The 19,826-nt window shown below is 38.8% G+C and overlaps 1 protein-coding gene across 1 annotated transcript in view; it reads left to right on the top strand.

Annotated features, from left to right (window-relative positions):
* The window catches only part of KPNA3 (karyopherin subunit alpha 3), a 96,080-nt gene that overhangs the window by 51,318 nt on the left and 24,936 nt on the right, over nt 1–19,826 (top strand). Inside the window, exons 3-6 of the mRNA XM_052650341.1 lie at nt 16,534–16,623; nt 16,808–16,837; nt 16,927–16,979; nt 17,100–17,195. Coding sequence (XP_052506301.1) covers nt 16,534–16,623; nt 16,808–16,837; nt 16,927–16,979; nt 17,100–17,195 — 269 coding nt within the window. The remainder of the gene's footprint in view (nt 1–16,533; nt 16,624–16,807; nt 16,838–16,926; nt 16,980–17,099; nt 17,196–19,826) is intronic.

Raw genomic sequence — 19,826 nt, 5'->3', positions numbered from 1 at the left:
ATAAGAGACTATTATGAACAACTATCTGGCATTAAATGGATAACCTGGAGAAATGGACAGATTCTTAGGAAAGTTCAATCTTCCAGGACTGAACCAGGAAGAAATAGAAATTATGAACAATCCAATTACAAGCACTGAAATTGAAGCTGTGATCAAAAATCTCCCAAAGAAAAAACGCCCAGGACCAGATGGCTTCACAGGAAAATTCTCTCAAACATTTAGAGAAGAGCTAATGCCTATCCTTCTAAATCTTTCAAGAAATTGCAGGGGAAGGAATACCTCCAAACTCATTCTATGAGGCCACCATCACCCTGATACCAAAACCGGACAAAAACAACACACAAAAAGAAAACTACAGGCCACTATCACTGATGAACATAGATGCAAAAATCCTCAACAAAATTTTAGCAAACAATTCAGCAACACATCAAAAAGCTCATACACCATGATCAAGTTGGGTTTATTCCAGGAATGCAAGGATTCTTCAGTATACACAAATCAGTCAGTGTGGTACACCATATTAACAAATTGAAAGATAAAAATAATAATGTAATCTAAATAGATGCAGAAAAAGCCTTTAACAAAATTCAGCACCCATTTATGATTAAAACTCTTCAAAAAATGGGCATAGAAGGTACCAACCTCAACATAGTAAAGGCCATATATGATAAGTCTATAGCAAACAGAATTCTCAATGGTGAAAAACTGAAAGCATTCCCCCTAAGATCAGGAACAAGACAGGGGTGTCCACGTTCACCACTATTATTCAACATAGTTCTGGAAGTCCTAGCTACAGCAATCAGAGAAGAAAAAGAAATGAATCTGGATCAGAAAAGAAGTAAAGCTCTCACTGTTTACAGATGACATGATACTGTACATAGAAAACCCTAAAGAGAGTATCAGAAAATTACTAGAGCTAATCAGTGAATTTAGCAAAGTTGCAGGATATAGAATCAATACACAGAAATCACTTACATTTCTATATACTAACAATGAAAAATCAGAGAAATTAAGGAATCAGTCCCATTCACTATTGCAACAGAAATAATTAAATATCTAGGAATAAACTTACCTAAGGAGACAAAAGAACTGTACACAGAAAATTATAAGATACTAATGAAAGAAATCAAAGAACATAAACAGATGGAGAGATACTCCATGTTCCTGGGTAGGAAGAATCACTATTGTGAAAATGACTATACTACCAAACGCAATCTACAGATTCAATGCAATCCCTATCGTTACCAATGACATTTTTCACAGAACTGGAACAAAAAATCTCACAATTCATAGGGAAACACAAAAGACCCCAAGAGCCAAAGCAGTCTTGAGAAAGAATGGAGCTGGAGGAATCAACCTTCCTGACTTCAGATTATACTACAAAGCTGTAGTCATCAAGACAGTAAGTATGGTACTGGCACAAAAACAGAAATACAGACCAACGGAACAAGATAGAAAGCCCAGAAATAAACCTATGGACTTAATGGGTACCTTATTTTTGACAGAGGAGGCAAGAATATACAATGGGGCAAAGACAGCCTCTTCAATAAATGGTGCTGGGAAAAGTCAACAGCTACATGTAAAAGAATGAAATTTGACTACTTCCTAACACCATACACAAAGATAAACTCAAAATGGTTTAAAAACCTAAATGTAAGACCAGAAACTATAAAACTCTTAGAGGAAAACATAGAAAGAACACTCGATGACATAAATCAAAGCAAGATCCTCTATGACCCACCTCCTAGAGTAATGGAAATAAAAACAAAAGTAAACTAGTGGGACCTGATTAAACTTAAAAGCTTTTGCACAGCAAAGGAAAGTATAAGTAAAGTGAAAAGACAGCCCTCAGAATGGGAGAAAGTCATAGCAAATGAAGCAACTGATAAAGGATTAATTTCTAACATATACAAGCAGCTCACACAACTCAATACCAGAAAAACAACCCAATCAAAAAGTGGGGGAAAGACCTAAACAGACATTTCTCCAAAGAAGACATACAGATGGCTAACAAACACAGGAAAAGATGCTTAACATCTCTCATTATTAGATAAATGCAAATTAAAACTACAATGAGATATCAGATATCACCTCGCACCAGTTAGAATGGCGATCATCAGAAAGTCTACAAACAATACATGCTGGAGAGGATGTGGAGAAGAGGGAATGCTCTTGCACTGTTGGTGTGAATGCAACTTGATACAGCCACTATGGAAGACGGTATGGAGATTCCTTAAAAAAACTAGGAATAAAACCACCATATGACCCAGCAATCCCACTCCTAGGGATATACCCTGAGGAAACCAAAATTGAGAAAGACACATGTATCCCATTGGTCACTGCAGCACTATTGACAGTAGCTAGAACCTGGAAGCAACCTAGATGTCCATCGACAGATGAATGGATAAAGAAGTTTTGGTATCATATACACAATGGAATATTACTCAGCCATAAAAAGAAACACATTTGAGTCAGTTTTAATCTGATGGATGAACCTAAAACCTACTATAAAGAGTGAAATAAGTCAGAAAGAGAAACATAACTATCATATTCTAATGCATATATATGGATTCTAGAAAAATGGTACTGAAGAATTTCTTTACAGGGCAGCAGTGGAAAAACAGACAGACATAGAGAATAGACTTATGGACTTGGGAGAGGGGAGGAGAGGGTGAGATGTATGGAAAGAGTAACATGGAAACTTACATTACCATATGTAAAACAGATCAGTTCAGCTCAATCACTCAGTTGTGTCCATCTCTCTGTGACCCCATGAACCGCAGCATGCCAGGCCTCCCTGTCCATTACCAACTCCTGGAGTCCATGCAAACCCATGTCCATCAAGTCGGTGATGCCATCCAACCATCTCATCCTCTGTCATCCCCTTCTCCTCCTGCCTTCAATCTTTCTCAGCATCAGGGTCTTTTCAAATGAGTCAGCTCTTCACATCAGGTGGCCAAAGTATTGGAGTTTCACGTTCAACATCAGTCCTTCCAATGAACACCTCGGACTGGTCTCCTTTAGGATAGACTGGTTGGATCTCCTTGCAGTCTAAGGAACTCTCAAGAGTCTCCTCCAACACCACAGTTCAAAAGCATCAATTCTTCGGTGCTCAGCTTTCTTTATAGTCCAACTCTCACATCCATACATGACCACTGGAAAAACCATAGCCTTGACTAGACAGACCTTTATTGGCAAAGTAATGTCTCTGCTTTTGAATATGCTGTCTAGGAGGAGCCTGGTAGACTGCAGTCCATGGGGTCCCAAAGAGTTGGACACGACTGAGCAACTTCATTTTCACTTTTCACTTTCATGCATTGGAGGGGGAGGTGGCAGCCCACTCCAGTGTTCTTGCCTGGAGAGTCCCAGGGACGGGGGAGCCTGATGGGCTGCCGTCTCTGCGGTCGCAGAGTCGGACACGACTGAAGCAACTTAGCAGCAGCAGGTTGGTCATAACTTTCCTTCCAAGGAGTAAGTGTCTTAATTTCATGGCTGCAATCACCATCTGCAGTGATTTTGGAGCCCAGGAAAGTAAAGTCTGACACTGTTTCCACTGTTTCCCCATCTATTTCCCATGAAGTGATGGGACCGAATGCCACGATCTTCATTTTCTGAATGTTGAATTTTAAGCCAACTTTTTCACTCCCCTCTTTCACTTTCATCAAGAGGCTTTTGAGTTCCTCTTCACTTTCTGCCATAAGGGTGGTGTCATCTGCATATCTGAGGTGATTGATATTTCTCCTGGCAATCTTGATTCCAGCTTTTGCTTCCTGCAGCCCAGCGTTTCTCATGATGTACTCTGCATATAAGTTAAATGAGCAGGGTGACAATATACAGCCTTGACGTACTCCTTTTCCTATTTGGAACCAGTCTGTTGTTCCATGTCCAGTTCTAACTGTTGCTTCCTGACCTGCATATAGGTTTCTCAAGAGGCAGGTCAGGTGGTCTGGGATTCCCATCTCTTTCAGAATTTTCCACAGTTTATTGTGATCCACACAGTCAAAGGCTTTGGCATAGTCAATAAAGCAAAAATAGATGTTTTTCTGGAACTCTCTTGCTTTTTCCATGATCCAGTGGATGTTGGCAATTTGATCTCTGGTTCCTCTGTCTTTTCTAAAACCAACTTGAACATTTGGAAGTTCACGGTTCATGTATTGCTGAAGCCTGGCTTGGAGAATTTTAAGCGTTGCTTTTCTAGCGTGAGAGGAGTGTAATTGTTTGATAGTTTGAGCATTCTTTGTAGTAAAACAGATAGCCAATGGGAATTTGCTGTATGGCTCAGGAAACTCAAACAGGGGCTCTGTATCACCCTAGAGAGGTGGGGTTCGGAGGGAAATGGGAGGGATGTTTAAAAGGGAGGGGATATATGTATCAGTTCAGTTCAGTTCAGCCGCTCAGTCGTGTCCGACTCTTTGCTACCCCGTGAATCGCAGCACTCCAGGCCTCCCTGTCCGTCACCAACTCCCGAAGTTCACTCAGACTCACGTCCATCGAGTCAGTGATGCCAACCATGCCATCCATCTCATCCTCTGTCCTTCCCTTCTCCTCCTGCCCCCAGTCCCTTCCAGCATCAAAGTCTTTTCCAATGAGTCAACTCTTCGCATGAGGTGGCCAAAGTACTGGAGTTTCAGCTTTAGCATCATTCTTTCCAAAGAAATCCCAGGGCTGATCTCCTTCAGAATGGACTGGTTGGATCTCCTTGCAGTCCAAGGGACTCTCAAGAGTCTTCTCCAACACCACAGTTCAAAAGCATCAATTCTTTGGCACTCAGCCTTCTTCACAGTCCAACTCTCACATCCATACATGACCACAGGAAAAACCATAGCCTTGACTAGACGGACCTTAGTCGGCTAAGTAATGTCTCTGCTTTTGAACATGCTGTCTAGGTTGGTCATAACTTTTCTTCCAAAGAGTAAGTGTCTTTTAATTTCATGGCTGCAGTCACCATCTGCAGTGATTTTGGAGCCCAAAAAAATACAGTCTGACACTGTTTCCCCATCTATTTCCCATGAAGTGATGGGACTGGATGCCATGATCTTCGGTTTCTGAATGTTGAGCTTTAGGCCAACTTTTTCACTCTCCACTTTCACTTTCATCAAGAGGCTTTTTAATTTCTCTTCACTTTCTGCCATAAAGGTGGTGTCGTGCATATCTGAGGTTATTGATGTTTCTCCCGGCAATCTTGAATGGCTAATTCAAGTTTAGGTTTGACAGAAAACAACAAAATTCTGTACAACAATTATCCTTAAATAAGAAAATAAATTATTTTTTAAAAATTAAAAAAAAAATGAACAAGACCTTGCTTCCTTTACCATGAAAGTTTTTCTGCCTAGATTAATAAATAATTGAACTAAATGGTGTGTTCTGAATTTTTAAATTTTGAACAATTTGATATTGAAAATTCTCCAAGCCAGGCTTCAACAGTATGTGAACCGTAAACTTCAGATGTTGAAGCTGGATTCAGAAAAGCGAGAGGAACCAGAGATCAAATTGCCAATATCCGCTGGATCATCAAAAAAGACACAGTTCCAGAGAAACATCTACTTTTGCTTTATTGACTATGCCAAAGCCTTTGACTGTGTGGATCATGATAAACTGTGGAAATTTCTGAAGGGATCGGAATACCACAGCACCTGATCTGCCTCCTGAGAAATCTGTATGCAGGTCAGGAAGCAACAGTTAGAACTGGACATGAAACAGAGCGGTTCCAAATAGGAAAAGGAGTACTTCAGGGCTGTATATTGTCACCCTGCTTATTTAACTTATACACAGAGTACATCATGAGAAATGCTGGGCTGGATGAAGCAAAAGCTGGAATCAGGGTTGTAGGGAGAAACATCAGTAACCTCAGATATGCAGATGACACCACCCTTATGGCAGAAAGAGAAGAAGAAATAAAGAGCCTCTTGATGAAAGTGAAAGAAGAGAGTGAAAAAGTTGGCTTAAAACTCAACATTCAGAAAACGAAGATCATGGCATCTGGTCCCATCACTTCATGGCAAATAGATGGGGAAACAATGGAAACACTGACAGACTTTATGTTTGGGGGCTCCAAAATCACTGCAGATGGTGGCTGCAGCCATGAAATTAAAAGACGCTTGCTCCCTGGAAGAAAAGCTATGACCAACCTAGATGGCATATTAAAAAGCAGAGACATTACTTTGTCAAAAAGGTCTGTCTAGTCAAGGCTATGGTTTTTCCAGTGGTCATGTATGGATGTGAGAGTTGGACTATAAAGAAAGCTGAGCACTGAAGAGTTGATGCTTTTGAGCTATGCTTTGTGGAAGACTCATGAGAGTCCCTTGGATTGCAAGGAAATCCAAGCAGTCCATCCTAAAGGAAATTAGTCCTGCATAATCATTGGCAGGACTGATACTGAATCTGAAGCTCCCATGCTTTGGCTGCCTGATGTGAAGAACTGGCTCATTGGAAAAGACCCTGATGCTGGGTAAGATTGAAGGCGGGAGGAGAAGGAGATGACAGAGGATGAGATGGTTGGATGGCGTCACTGACTCAATGGACATGAATTTGAGTAAACTCTGGGAGTTGATGATGGACCGGCAGTCCATGGGATCGCAAAGAGTTGGACAGGAGTGAACAACTGAACTGAACTGAACATCAAAAAGCTTAAACATACACATTGAGGCAATATAGCATAATGGTTAAAAACTCAGTTCTGCCATTTTTTAGCTGTGTGACTTTGGGCAAGTTATTTCATTTCTTTTTGACTCTGTTTACAACATGAAATAAAACCGAAATACAGACTTCTTGTGAATGTTGAACCATAAAGGCTTAATTAAATAAGAGATCAAGAAGGTAAAGGAAAACAGAGGAGCTCAAAAAGAGTTTGAGGCCAGTAAGGCACTGCAGATTGACTTCCCTGGTGGCTTGGACGGTAAAAGTGTCTACCTACAATGCAGGAGACCCGGATTCAATCCCTGGGTTGGGAAGATCTCCTGGAGAAGGAAATTTTCCAGTATTCTTGCCTGGAAAATCCCATGGGCGCAAAGAGTTTGATATGACTGAGTGACTTCATTTTCACTTTCAGGGCACTGCATATTAATAACTAGATCTGATCCTGTTTTTATAGATCAGTATCAGTGTTATTCAAAGTATAGTTATTGGCTAAAAGTCCTCAGACTGTTTGTTGCAGGTCTGCTACAAGCTAAGAAGCTTGTGTTTGTAATAAACTGCAAAACTAAGCACACCATTTCAGTCGAGTCGCTCAGTCATGTCCGACTCTTTGCGACCCCATGGACTGCAGCATGCCAGGCCTCCCTGTCCATCACCAACTCCCGGAGTTCACTCAGACTCATGTCCATTGAGTCAGTGATGCCATCCAACCATCTCATCCTCTGTCGTCCCCTTCTCCTGCCTTCAATCTTTCCCAGTATCAGGGTCTTTTCCAGTGAGCCAGTTCTTCACATCAGGTGGCCAAAGTATTGGAGTTTCAACTTGAGCATCAGTATTTCCAATGAATATTCAGGACTGGTTTCCTTTAGGACTGATTGGTTGAATCTACTTGCAGTCAAGGGACTCTCAAGAGTCTTCCCCAACACCACAGTTCAAAAGCATCAGTTCTTCAGCACTCAGCTTCTTGATAGTCTAAATCTCACATCTGTACATGACTACTGGTAGAAACCATAGCTTTGACTAGACGGACCTTTGTTGGCAAAGTAATACCTCTGCTTTTTAATAATGCCGTCTAGGTTGGTCATAGCTTTTCTTCCAAGGAGCAAGCATCTCTTGATTTCATGGCTGTAGTCACCATCTGTAGTGATTTTGGAGCCCCCCCAAAATAAACTCTGTCACTGTTTCCATTGTTTCCCCATCTATTTGCCATGAAGTGATGGGACCAGATGCCATGATCTTCGTTTTCTGAATGTTCAGTTTTAAGCCAACTTTTTCACTCTCCTCTTTCACTTTCATCAAGAGGCTCTTTATTTCTTCTGCTTTTGCCATAAGGATGGTGTCATCTGCATATCTGAGGTTATTGATATTTCTCCTGGCAATCTTGATTCCAGCTTTTGCTTCATCCAGCCCAGCATTTCTCATGATGTACCCTGCATATAAGTTAAATAAGCAGGGTGATAGTATGCAGCCTTGACGTACTCCTTTCCCGATTTGGAACTGGTCTGTTGTTCCATGTCCAGTTCTAACTGTTGCTTCCTGACCTGCATACAGATTTCTCAGGAGGCAGGTTAGGTGGTCTGGTATTCCCATCCCTTCAGAATTTTCCACAGTTCGTTGTGATCCACACAGTCAAAGGCTTTGTCATAGTCAGTAAAGCAAAAGTAGATGTTTCTCTGGAACTCTGTCTTTTTCAATGATCCAGTGGATGTTGGCAATTTGACCTCTGGTTCCTCTGCCTTTTGTAAATCCAGCTTGAACATCTGGAAGTTCATGGTTCACGTATTGCTGAAGCCTGGCTTGGAGAATTTTGAACATTACTTTTACTAGTGTGTGAGATGAGTGCAGTTGTGCAGTAGTTTGAGCATTCTTTGGCATTGCCTTTCTTTGGGATTGGAATGAAAACTGACCTTTCCCAGTCCTGTGGCCACTGCTGAGTTTTCCAAATTTGCTGGCATATTGAGTGCAGCACTTTCACAGCATCATCTTTCAGGATTTGAAATAGCTCAACTGGAATTCCATCACATCCACTAGCTTCGTTCGTAGTGATTCTTCCTAAGACCCACTTGACTTCATGTTCCAGGATATCTGGCTCTAGGTGAGTGATCACACCATTGTTGTTATCTGGGTCATGAAGATCTTTTTTGTATAGTTCTGTGTTTTCTTGCCACGTCTTCTTACTGTCTTCTCCTTCTGTTAAGTCCATACTGTTTCTGTCCTTTATTGTGCCCATCTTTGCATGAAGTGTTCCCCTAATATGTCTAATAGTCTTGAAGAGATCTCTAGTCTTTGCCATTCTGTTGTTTTCCTCTACTTCTTTGCATTGGTCACTGAGGAAAGCTTTCTTTTTTCACCTTGCTTTTCTTTGGAACTCTGCATTCAAATTTGTCGTTTTTCCTGGGTCGCTTCTCCTTTTTTTCCAGCTAATTTGTAAGGCCTCCTTAGACAACCATTTTGCCTTTTTGGATTTCTTTTTCTTGAAGATGGTCTTGATCACTGCCTCCTGTACAGTGTCCCAAACCTCCATCCATAGTTCTTCAGACACTCTATTAGATCTAATCCTTTGAATCGATTTGTGACTTTGTATATTTGTAAGAGATTTCATTTAGGTCATTCCTGAATGGTCTAGTGGTTTTCCCGACTTTGTTCAGTTAAAGTCTGACTTGGGGCTTCCCTCATAGCTCAGTCAGTAAAGAATCTGCCTTCAGTGCAGGAGCCCTGGGTTCTATTCCTAGGTTGGGAAGATCCCCTGGAGAAGGAAATGACAACCCAATGCCACTATTCTTACCTGGAGAATTCCATGGACAGACGCAAAGAGTTGGACATAACTGAGGGACTAATACCTTCATTTTCGTTTTGCAGTAAGGAGTTCATGATCTGAGCCACAGTCAACTCCCAGTCTTGTTTTTGCTGACTGTATAGAGCTTCTCTTATCCTTAGCTGCAAAGAATATAATCAGTCTGATTTTGGTATTGATTATCTGGTGATGCCCATGCGTATAGTATTCTCTTTTGTTGTTGGAAGAGGGTGTTTGCTGTAACCAGTGCGTTCTCTTTGCAAAACTCTGTTAGCCTTTGCCCTGTATCATTTTGTACTCGAAGGCCAAATTTGCCTGTTACTCCAGATATCTCTTGACTTCCTACTTTTGCATTCCAGTCCCTTATAATGAAATGAACATCTTTTTTCGGTGTTAGTTCTAGAAGGTCTTGTAGGTCTTCATCAAACCATTGAACTTAAGCTTCTTCAGCATTATTAGTTGGGGCATAGACTTGAATTACTGTGATATTGGGCTTCCCTTATAGCTTAGTTGGTGTATCATCTGCCTGCAATGCAGGAGTCCCACTTCAATTCCTGGATCAGCAAGATCCCCTGGAGAAGGAAATGGCAACCCACTCTAGTATTCTTACCTGGAGAATCCCATGGACAGTGGTTCCTGGTAGGATCACAAGACTTGGACACAACTTAGCAACTAAACCACCACCATCACCACCGCTGTGATATTGAATGGTTTGCCTTGGAAGCAAACAGAGATCATTCTGTTGTTTTTGAGATTGCATCCTAGTACTGCATTTTGGACTCTTGTTGACTATGAGGGCTATTCCATCTCTTCTGAGGGGTTTTTTGCCCACAGTAACAGGTATAATGGTTATCAGAGTTAAATTCACTCACTACAGTCTATTTTAGTTCACTGATTCCTAAAATGTTGATGTTCACTCTTGCCATCTCCTGTTTGACCACTTCTAATTTACCTTGATTCATGGACCTAACATTCCAGGTTCCTATGCAGCATACTTCTATCCATGGGGTTTCAGAGTCTGACACGGCTTAGTGACCAAACAACAATGAAGCACTCTGAAGCCTAGTGGCTTATTAACAAAATAGCCATTTTATTCCACTGACAATTCTGTGGGTTGGCAGAGTGGTGCTTCCGGTCTGGGCCAGTTCACCTGATCTCTGCCTGGGCCCCTTCACTCATCTCTGGTCAGCTGGTGGGTTAGCTAGTGACTGGATGATCTAAGATGGTCTCATAGAAGTTTCTTACTATTGACTGAGACCTTAGTTGTCTTCCACAGAGCCTCATCCTGCAACAGGCAAGCTCACAGTTGCTCACCTGGTAGCTCTAGAATTATATAATCGGCAAGAGAGGACATGCTTGGATGTGGGGGAGCTTTTCAAGTTCATTTACTAAACTCAAGTCCATTGCCAAAGCAAGTTACATGACCATACCTGGAATAAATACAGAACCAGATTATCCAGAGTCATGGATATGGGAAGGGGAATGATAACCATTTTATAAAACAACCACAATTTGAATATGAACAATTTTATGCCAATAAATTTTAAAACTTAGGTGAAACGAACAATTTCTCAGTGGAAAAATTTAAAATAATTTACCCAGCTTACTCAAGAAGAAATTTAAAAATCTGAATAGATTTTAAAACAATTAATAAGATCAGTAACTAAAAATTTAACATCTCTTATTGCCCTGAAAAGAAAAAGTACTCACAGAGAGAACTCCAGCAAACATTCAAGGGACTGACAATTTCAGCCTTACTTAGTGATTTCAGAGAAGGTAGAGTGAACATTTCTGAACTCATTTTATAAGGTTAACAAACCATAACACCAAGAACCAGGCAAAGACAGCATGAAAAAAGATGTATATAAGCCAGTTTCACTTACGAACATAGGTGGGAAAAAAATCCCTCATAAAGTATTATTAAATTGAATCCAGTAATGAATATATATACATATTTTAATTCCAAGACAGGTTTATCCCAGGTTATAAGTTGAACATTAAAAAGTTCTGAGTTTAACATTAAAAACTCACAGTTTACCACATTTATAGATGAAAGGAGAAAATTATGTGGCCATTTCAATAGACTTTTTTAAAAAGCACAGTTTAGTAAAATTGAGCACCTATGTGTGTCTGAAAAAGAAAATGTAGCAAATTAGAATTAGAAAGGAGCTTCCTTACAGCAGACATAATATATAATGGTAAAATGCTATCCCTGAATTGGGCATCTGTGTACAGAGGAGGATTTAGTTGTGCTTATGCTTTTGTATTACTTTTGTGCCTGAAATACCTGGGAGAGTAGGAGGAATAGGGGGAGTAAGATCCCTGAAAGGCCTTTGGAAGCTTAATTATTCAGACTCTGGTAAAGTTAGAGGAAACAGGATAAAAATAGAACCAGGGTTAGAATAATTTTTGTTTTGTTTATCTGTCAAATCAGTCAACTTTTTTGAAACTTTTTAAATGGCTTAAATTCCAAGAAGTGTTAAAAATCGCCATATAATAGATGTTGTTGTGAGCTACACAGTCAAAGGCTTTCTTGTAGTCAGTGAAGCAGAAGTAGTTGTTTTTCTGGAATTTCCTTGCTGTCTCTATGATCCAACGAATATTGGCAATTTGATGTCAATTTTTTGGGCTCCAAAATCACTGCAGATGATGACTACAGCCATGAAATTAGAAGACACTTACTTCTTGGAAAGAAAGCTATGACAAACCTAGACACTATATTAAAAAACAGAGACATTGGTTTTCCAACAAAGGTCCATATAGTCAAAGCTATGGTTTTCCCAGTAGTCAGGTACGGATGTGAGAGTTGAACCATTAAAAAAAAAAAACTTGAATTGAGTGCCAAAGAAATGATGGTTTAGAATTGTAGTGCTGGAGAAGACTCTTGGAGTCTCTTGGACAGCAGGGAGATAAAACCAGTCAGTCCTAAATATCTGATGAATATTCATTGGAAGGACTGATACTTGACGCTGAAGCTCCAATACTCTGGCCACATGATGCCGAGAGCTGACTCATTGGTAAAGATCCTAATGCTGAGGAAGATTGAAAGCAAAAGGAGAAGAGAGCAGCAAAGGGTGAGATGGTTAGATGGCATCACTCACTCCATTGACATGAACTTAAACTCCACAAGATGGAGGACAGGGAAGCCTGGTGTGCTGCAGTCCACGGGGTCGCCAAGAGACAGACACAGCTTAGCGACTGAATAACAAACAATAAAGGATTTTAGGGTTAACTGTGTGTAAGTCACAAAGTGAAAAGCATACATTTTTTTTTTTAATTTGGAAAAAATTTCATACTTGCAGTTTGAAATTCAGAGTTTCAAAATAGTACCAAAAAAGTACAGCACTCAGCACCCAACTTCCTTGATTCTTGGCATTTTCCCGTATTTGCCTTATTCTTACTTTCTCCATGATAAATAAATATATATATTTATATAACCCCCGCAACCAGTTAAGTTGCGGCATGGTGCCCCCTTACACCCTTAGTACATTATTTTCATACACCTTCCAGTGTAACCACAGTTCTTTTTTCAAGTTCACATAAATTTCTATCTAATCCATAGACCGTCACTCATACTTTGCTAGCTTTTTCCAATAATATTCTTTTATAAACCCAAGATCCAGTCTAGGATTAGACATTGCAATTAGTTGTATCGTCTTTTAAGTCTCCTTTGATCCAGTAGTTCTTCAGTCTGTATCTTTCATGACAGTGTATTTGAATATATAGACTGGTTTTTTAATAGAATGGCCAATTTAGGTTTGTCTGACTTTTCTCAGATGGTCGTTATTACTACTATTATTTTGCTCAGGAATACCACCAAGATGATACTGTTTTCTCAGTACATCGATGAGAAGGCATACCGTGTTGATTTTCATTTACTCTTTTTTCTTTTTTAAACTGTATTTGAAATTAAAAAAAAATTTTTTTTCTTGGCCTGCAAAGAGATCAAACCTGTCAGTCCTAAAGGAAATCAGTCCTGAATATTCATTGGAGGACTCTGATGCTGGGAAAGATTGAAGGCAGGAGGAGAAGCAACTGATAGCTGATTCACTTTGCTGTATACCTGAAACTAACACAACATTGTAAATCAACTATCAGTTCAGTTCAGGCTCTCAGTCATGTCAGACTCTGCAACCCCATTTACTGCAGCACGCCTGGCTTCCCTGTGCTTGCTCAAACTCATGTCCATTGAGTTGGTCATGCCATCCAACTGTCTCATCCTCTGTTGTCCCCTTCTCCTCCCGCCTTCAATCTTTCCCAGCATCAGTGTCTTTTCCAGTGAGCCAGTTCTTCACATCAGGTGGCCAAAGCATTGGAGCTTCAGATCCAGTATCAGTCCTTCCAATCAGTATTCAGGACTGATTTCCTTTAGGATGGACTGGTTGGATCTCCTTGCAGTCCAAGGGACTCTCAAGAGTCTTCCCCAACACCAAAGTTCAAAAGCATCAATTCTTCGGCACTTAGCTTTCTTTATAGTCCAACTCTCACATCCATACATGACCACTGGAAAAACCGTAGCTTTGACTAGACGGACCTTTGTTGGCAAAGTAATGTCTCTGCTTTTTAATATGCTGTCTAGGTTGGTCATAGCTTTTCTTCTAAGGAGCAAGTATCTCTTGAATCCATGGCTGCAATCACCATCTATAGTGATTTTGGATCCCCCCAAAATAAAGTCTGCCACTGTTTCCATTGTTTCCCCATCTATTTGCCATGAAGTGATGGGACCAGAGGCCATGATCTTAGTTTTCTGAATGTTGAATTTTAAGCCAACTTTTTCACTCTCCTCTTTCACTTTCATCAAGAGGCTCTTTAGTTCCTCTTCATTTTCTGCCACAAGGGTTGTGTCATCTGCATATCTGAGGTTGTTGATATTTTCCCCGGCAATCTTGATTCCAGCTTGTGCTCCATCCAGCCCGGCATTTTGCATGATATACTCTGCGTATGAATTAAATAAGCATGGTAACAATATGCAGCCTTGACACACTCCTTTCCCTATTTGGAACCAGTCTGTTGTTCCATGTCCAGTTCTAACTGTTAGTTCTTGACGTGCATACAGATTTCTCAGGAGGCAGGTCAGGTGGTCTGGTATTCCCATCTCTTTCAGAATTTTCCAGTTGTTGTGATCTACATAGTCAAAGACTTTGGCATAGTCAATAAAGCAGAAGCAGATGCTTTTCTGGAACTTTCTCTATGTCTTTTTCAATGATCCAGTGGATGTTGGCAAATTGACCTCTGGTTCCTCTGCTTTTTCTAAATCTAAGTTGAACATCTGGAAGTTCACAGTTCACGTACTTCTTGAAGCCTGGCATGGGGAATTTTGAGCATTACTTTACTAGTGTGTGAGATGAGTGCAGTTGTGCAGTAGTTTGAGCATTCTTTGGGATTGGAATGAAAACTGACCTTTTCCAGTCCTGTGGCCACTGCTGAGTTTTCCAGTGTGCTGGCATATTGAGTGTAGCACTTTCACAGCATCATCTTTCAGGATTCAAAATAGTTCAAGTGGAATTCCATCACCTCCGCTAGCTTTGTTTGTAGTGATGCTTCCTAAGGATCGCTTGACTTTGCATTCCAGGATGTCTGGCTTTAGGTGAGTGATCACACCATTGTGGTTATCTGGGTCATGAAGATGTTTTTTGTACAGTTCTTCTGTGTATTCTTGCCACCTCTTCTTACTGTCTTCTCCTTCTGTTAAGTCCATACTGTTTCTGCCCTTTATTTTGCCCATCTTTTCATGAAATGTTCCTTTGGTATCACTAATTTCCTTGAAGAGATATATTTGCTGTTTAAGATTTTATTTTCCCCCATATAGGCCATTACAGAATTTTGAGTAGAATTCGCTGAGTTATACGTATTTTTCTTTACTTGATTATAACCTTTGCCATTTGATCAGGACACTTATCTGCCCAGTTTTTTCTCTGTAAATTAGTAAGTATTATGTGGGGAGCCACTTGAGACTATAAAATATCAGTGCATTATTTTCATATTTGTGAGATGCATCGATTTGAAAATAATGTAGAATTAATTGAGTACATACTAAAATGTGCTGTGATACAATTTGAAGTTGGTAATCTCTTAAGCATTAGCATACATGTAAGCATCTAGTTTAAACATGCTTACTTATACATAGCACAAAAGTAAATACCATGCATATAACCCAGTAAGCCTCGTCTGTCTCTAGTTTTTCTAATTGATCTGAGTTTTAGCATCGGTATTAATACATCATCAGTACCTTTCTGTTGTAGTCAAACACTTCTATAAATATTAAAGACCAGAAGGTAAAGCCTTGAAAGTTTTAAATTGAAAAGAATCTTAGATATCATACAGTCTTTTATCTATTTTTACTTAATTCTGTAGACAAACTAAAAAAAGAAAAATTGTCATTTACCCAGTTATATATTATGTAAAATGGCACACATTGCCATTACAAAGAGTTCAAATCCCATAAAATGCAGAGATAAGCGTTTAAAACTGAGGTAATAGCAAGTAGATGTCATTTTTGCTAGTGAATTCCCATCCCTGCACTCCCAATAAGTGAGATACATACAAATCTTAACATTTGAGCAATAAACCCTCATTAAGCTGGCTTCTTAATAAATGCATTGCTTCAGACAACCATTAGCAGCAAGCTGATGAAAGCTAGTATACTAGTTGAAATATATTTGCTAGACCTTTATAATAAGAGAAGGAAATGGCAACCCACCTCAGTATTCTTGCCTGGAGAATCCCAGGGACAGGGGAGCCTGGTGGGCTGCCATCTTTGGGGTCACACAGAGTCAGACACGACTGACGCGACTTAGCAGCAGCAGCATAATAATTTAAAATTTGAATCTTTATTACAAATTAGGAAGCACAGTATTGGTGAAAACAGTTGCTGCCTAATAAATTGTGTGTGTCTATGAGTGCTGGCCTTTAAACCAGTTAATTTTGTTACCAGATCCAGAATGTGGCCTGTCATTGATTTGTAATATACATACTTAATTCATATTGTCCTTATAAAGAGATTTAGTGTTTCTTTCACAGTTGGCTGATAAAGTTGAAATAATTTTAATGACATTTTCATTAGCAGCAGCCTTTAGAACTTAACTATTTTATTGGTTGTCTTTCAGAACAAAAGAGATGAACACTTACTGAAAAAAAGAAATGTTCCTCAAGAGGAAAGTTTAGAAGATTCAGATGTTGATGCTGATTTTAAAGCAGTAAGTTAACATTGCTTATAAGGTGTTGTAAAAGTAATTTTTATAATAACCAGAGAACTTCATTCTCAATCTTAAGACTAATTTTACAATGATAATTAGGGTATATTAACTCTTTAGTAAATACATTAATTAATGTAATTTTGCTATTAAACTCTTTGCTGAACTATCTTTTTTTCTTTTTAAGCAAAATGTAACACTAGAAGCTATATTGCAGGTATGTTATTAATTTAATATTCTCTTTTTGAAGTATTTTCAAATTGATTTTTTTTTTTAAATTTCTGAAATTTATGTTTGGTGTTGCAGAATGCCACAAGTGATAACCCAGTGGTCCAGTTGAGTGCAGTCCAGGCTGCAAGGTAAGGACGAATTTGTCCAGAGAGAGAATTATGTCACACATGGTCTAGAAGTAGTACACTGTTATTTCTGTTCATATTTTGAAACTTATAGCAGCTAATTTCTCATACTTCTTTTTCTAGAAAGCTTTTATCCAGTGACAGAAATCCACCAATTGATGACCTAATAAAATCTGGGATTTTACCAATTCTAGTGAAATGTCTAGAAAGGGATGATAAGTAAGTATGGATTTAACTCCCTGTTCACTTTTTTCAGCCAACTGAAAATTTGTGATTATTATTTAACTAATGGGTTCCATTTGGTTTTGCCTTTATTACATTTTTCGTTTGTCATGTATTTTAATGTAGTTTTCTAAATACTGTGATAATACTCTGCAGGCCTAAGTGCTTTTCTTTTTAGTTTATAAAGTATGTGTGTGTGTTTTCTAGGAAAATTTTAACGTTTGTTTATTGTCTATTCTAAATTGTCTCAAACATTTATAGTCTTTATTTGTTAGTTGGCTTTTTCTTCAGAAATGTTTTAAAACAACCCAAATAGTGTTTGAGTCATTCTTTGCTTATGAGTCTATATATAGATTAACCTCATGACTTGAGTCAACATGAATGGTTTCCAGAACTGAGTAGCTCTTTCTTACCCTGGAAATATTCCAGCTGATCCACTGATACTCTGTGAAGTCTTTAACAGAACTCCAGCCACGATTAGTGGTCTATCATCATGGTTTTTATGTGTGGTAAATTAAAACTAAGAGGGCAGATTATAATTTCCCAAAATAGAAAGAGAAAAACACCACTTGGTATCTTTTGAGGTGCTGGCCCCATTTCTACTAGTGTTTGGATACTAGATGCTAAACCTCATCAGTTTGAGTTAATTGGCTAGAATGTAAGTCTCAACCCCAAAATACATTTAAACAAGGGCTCATTTTTCTTTTAAGGACATTTAGACTAAAACTTGGGGGTATTTTGCTAAATATTGTTTATGAGATTTTCAGGTGACTAGATTAAAATAGTAGCATTATAAATGTTTCCACTAAGAGTTTTTATTATTTTAAAATACTTCATTCTTTTTCCATTGTGTACCACAACCATCTCTATTGTATATATTTTCCATAAGATTTATTTAAGCAAAAATAAGTTTTGTTTCAGTTATTTAAAAAAATTCTGTTTGCCTCTACCTTTAGGGCCCTCTCTTTTTTTTGGCTCTTGAGCTGCTTTTCTTTTTTCTTCTTTTCTTTTCCATTTATTTATTTATTTTGCATTTTTGTCTTTGTCATGGGCTCATTTGTATGGGTGTGTCTGTGAAATGTAGCTTGTATATATAACAGAAGAGTATGCTGAAATATATACGGACGTGTATAACTACCACTGGAGGTAAAAATAGAAAATTGTCAATGGTTTCAGCCTGACTTAATGGATTTGTTACGGGAAATTGTGTCATAATATAAAAGACCCGAGACTGGAGCTGAATAGACCTTGGTTTAAATCTAGGGTTTGCGGCTGACCTAAACCCAAATAGCATTTGATGCTTAGGTACCTCATCTATAAAATTTAGGTGGTTGCAAGGAATGAAAATAATATATACAAAATACCACATAATACCAAGCATATAATACATGTTTCTTTATTGTTTACTTACTGTGCTTATTTTATTACTTATTTTTTCTGTCTTATCTCTCTCTTTTTAAATGATATCTTAGAAGACCTTCCCTAGCTTTGTAATTGTATTTTTTACATCTTTCTGTTTTCTCATTTCAGGCCCTCATTGTCAGTATTTTGCCAAACCATCCATCCTAGTTTAATAACTTTCTCCTTCCAGTCTGAGAAAACATAAACTATCTGATCATCTTTGATCTTATCATTCCTTTATGTCTCCTCAGCTTTGATGCCCTCTTATTTCTTGCCTTTCGCCAAAGTTCATCGAGTATTGCTAGTTCTTGTCTGCTACCTCATTGTCTGGTCTGTTCCATCTTTTTAACATCACTGCTTGCTATTATCACTGACATTTTTTCTTCTTAAAACCCTTTCCTTCTCTGATCTCTCTAATCTTTTGATATTAACAACCTCACTCTGTTTCTTTGATATTTATGGAGTTTCTTCTAAGTTCCTAACCTTTGGCTTTCCTTGGTTTTTGCTCATTCCCACCTCCTCCCACCTTGGCATTCTGTTTGAAAAGAATTGATATTTTTCAGCTATCCACCCTAACTTAACATAGATAATTTCTTCTTAACAGATTTTTCCCACATCAGCCTTTGCCCATTTTTATCTCTTCTTCATGGACTTCAACATTGTTTTCTTTACGTCACTGTTCAGTAGCACTCTGCACTTGGTATGTCTGTAGAATAAATTCCAAGTCCTGAAGCCTGAGATTCGAGTCCTGCTCCACACACACATTGTAACTTGCCCTTGCAGTCTTACCTGTGTTGCGCATCTTCTTGGCTTCAGCTCTCCTGATCTCTGTGTTGCCACCTGCACACATCATGACCAGCCCAGCCGTGGTGGTTTTATTTGTATTTCCAGCTGTCAGTGCCTTTCTTTCTTTATCACTCTTGGAAAACCTAGTTCAGTTTTCACTTTCTTTGTGAAGTCTTCCATCACCATTCCAGATTATAATGATCTTATCCTTTCAGCAAAATTATATAGCCTTGTAATATCCCTGGTATGTGAAGCAGGTGATGTAGTGAAGTCAGAGCTTTAAGACCTGTCTAGAGGTTGTGGCAGTGATTCAAATGAAATGATGAGGACTTCGGCTACCACAGTGATATTTTGGATGGCACTATAAATATAAGAAATATTTAAGCGGTAAAATTGATATGTTATCTGTGGGAGAGAAAGGGGTCAAGGAAAATAATGACT

Source organism: Budorcas taxicolor, chromosome 12 (assembly GCF_023091745.1).
Source record: "Budorcas taxicolor isolate Tak-1 chromosome 12, Takin1.1, whole genome shotgun sequence".
Classification (NCBI taxonomy): domain Eukaryota; kingdom Metazoa; phylum Chordata; class Mammalia; order Artiodactyla; family Bovidae; genus Budorcas; species Budorcas taxicolor.
The sequence above is the reverse complement of the archived record's forward strand: the minus strand, read 5'-3'. Positions and strand labels throughout refer to the sequence as shown.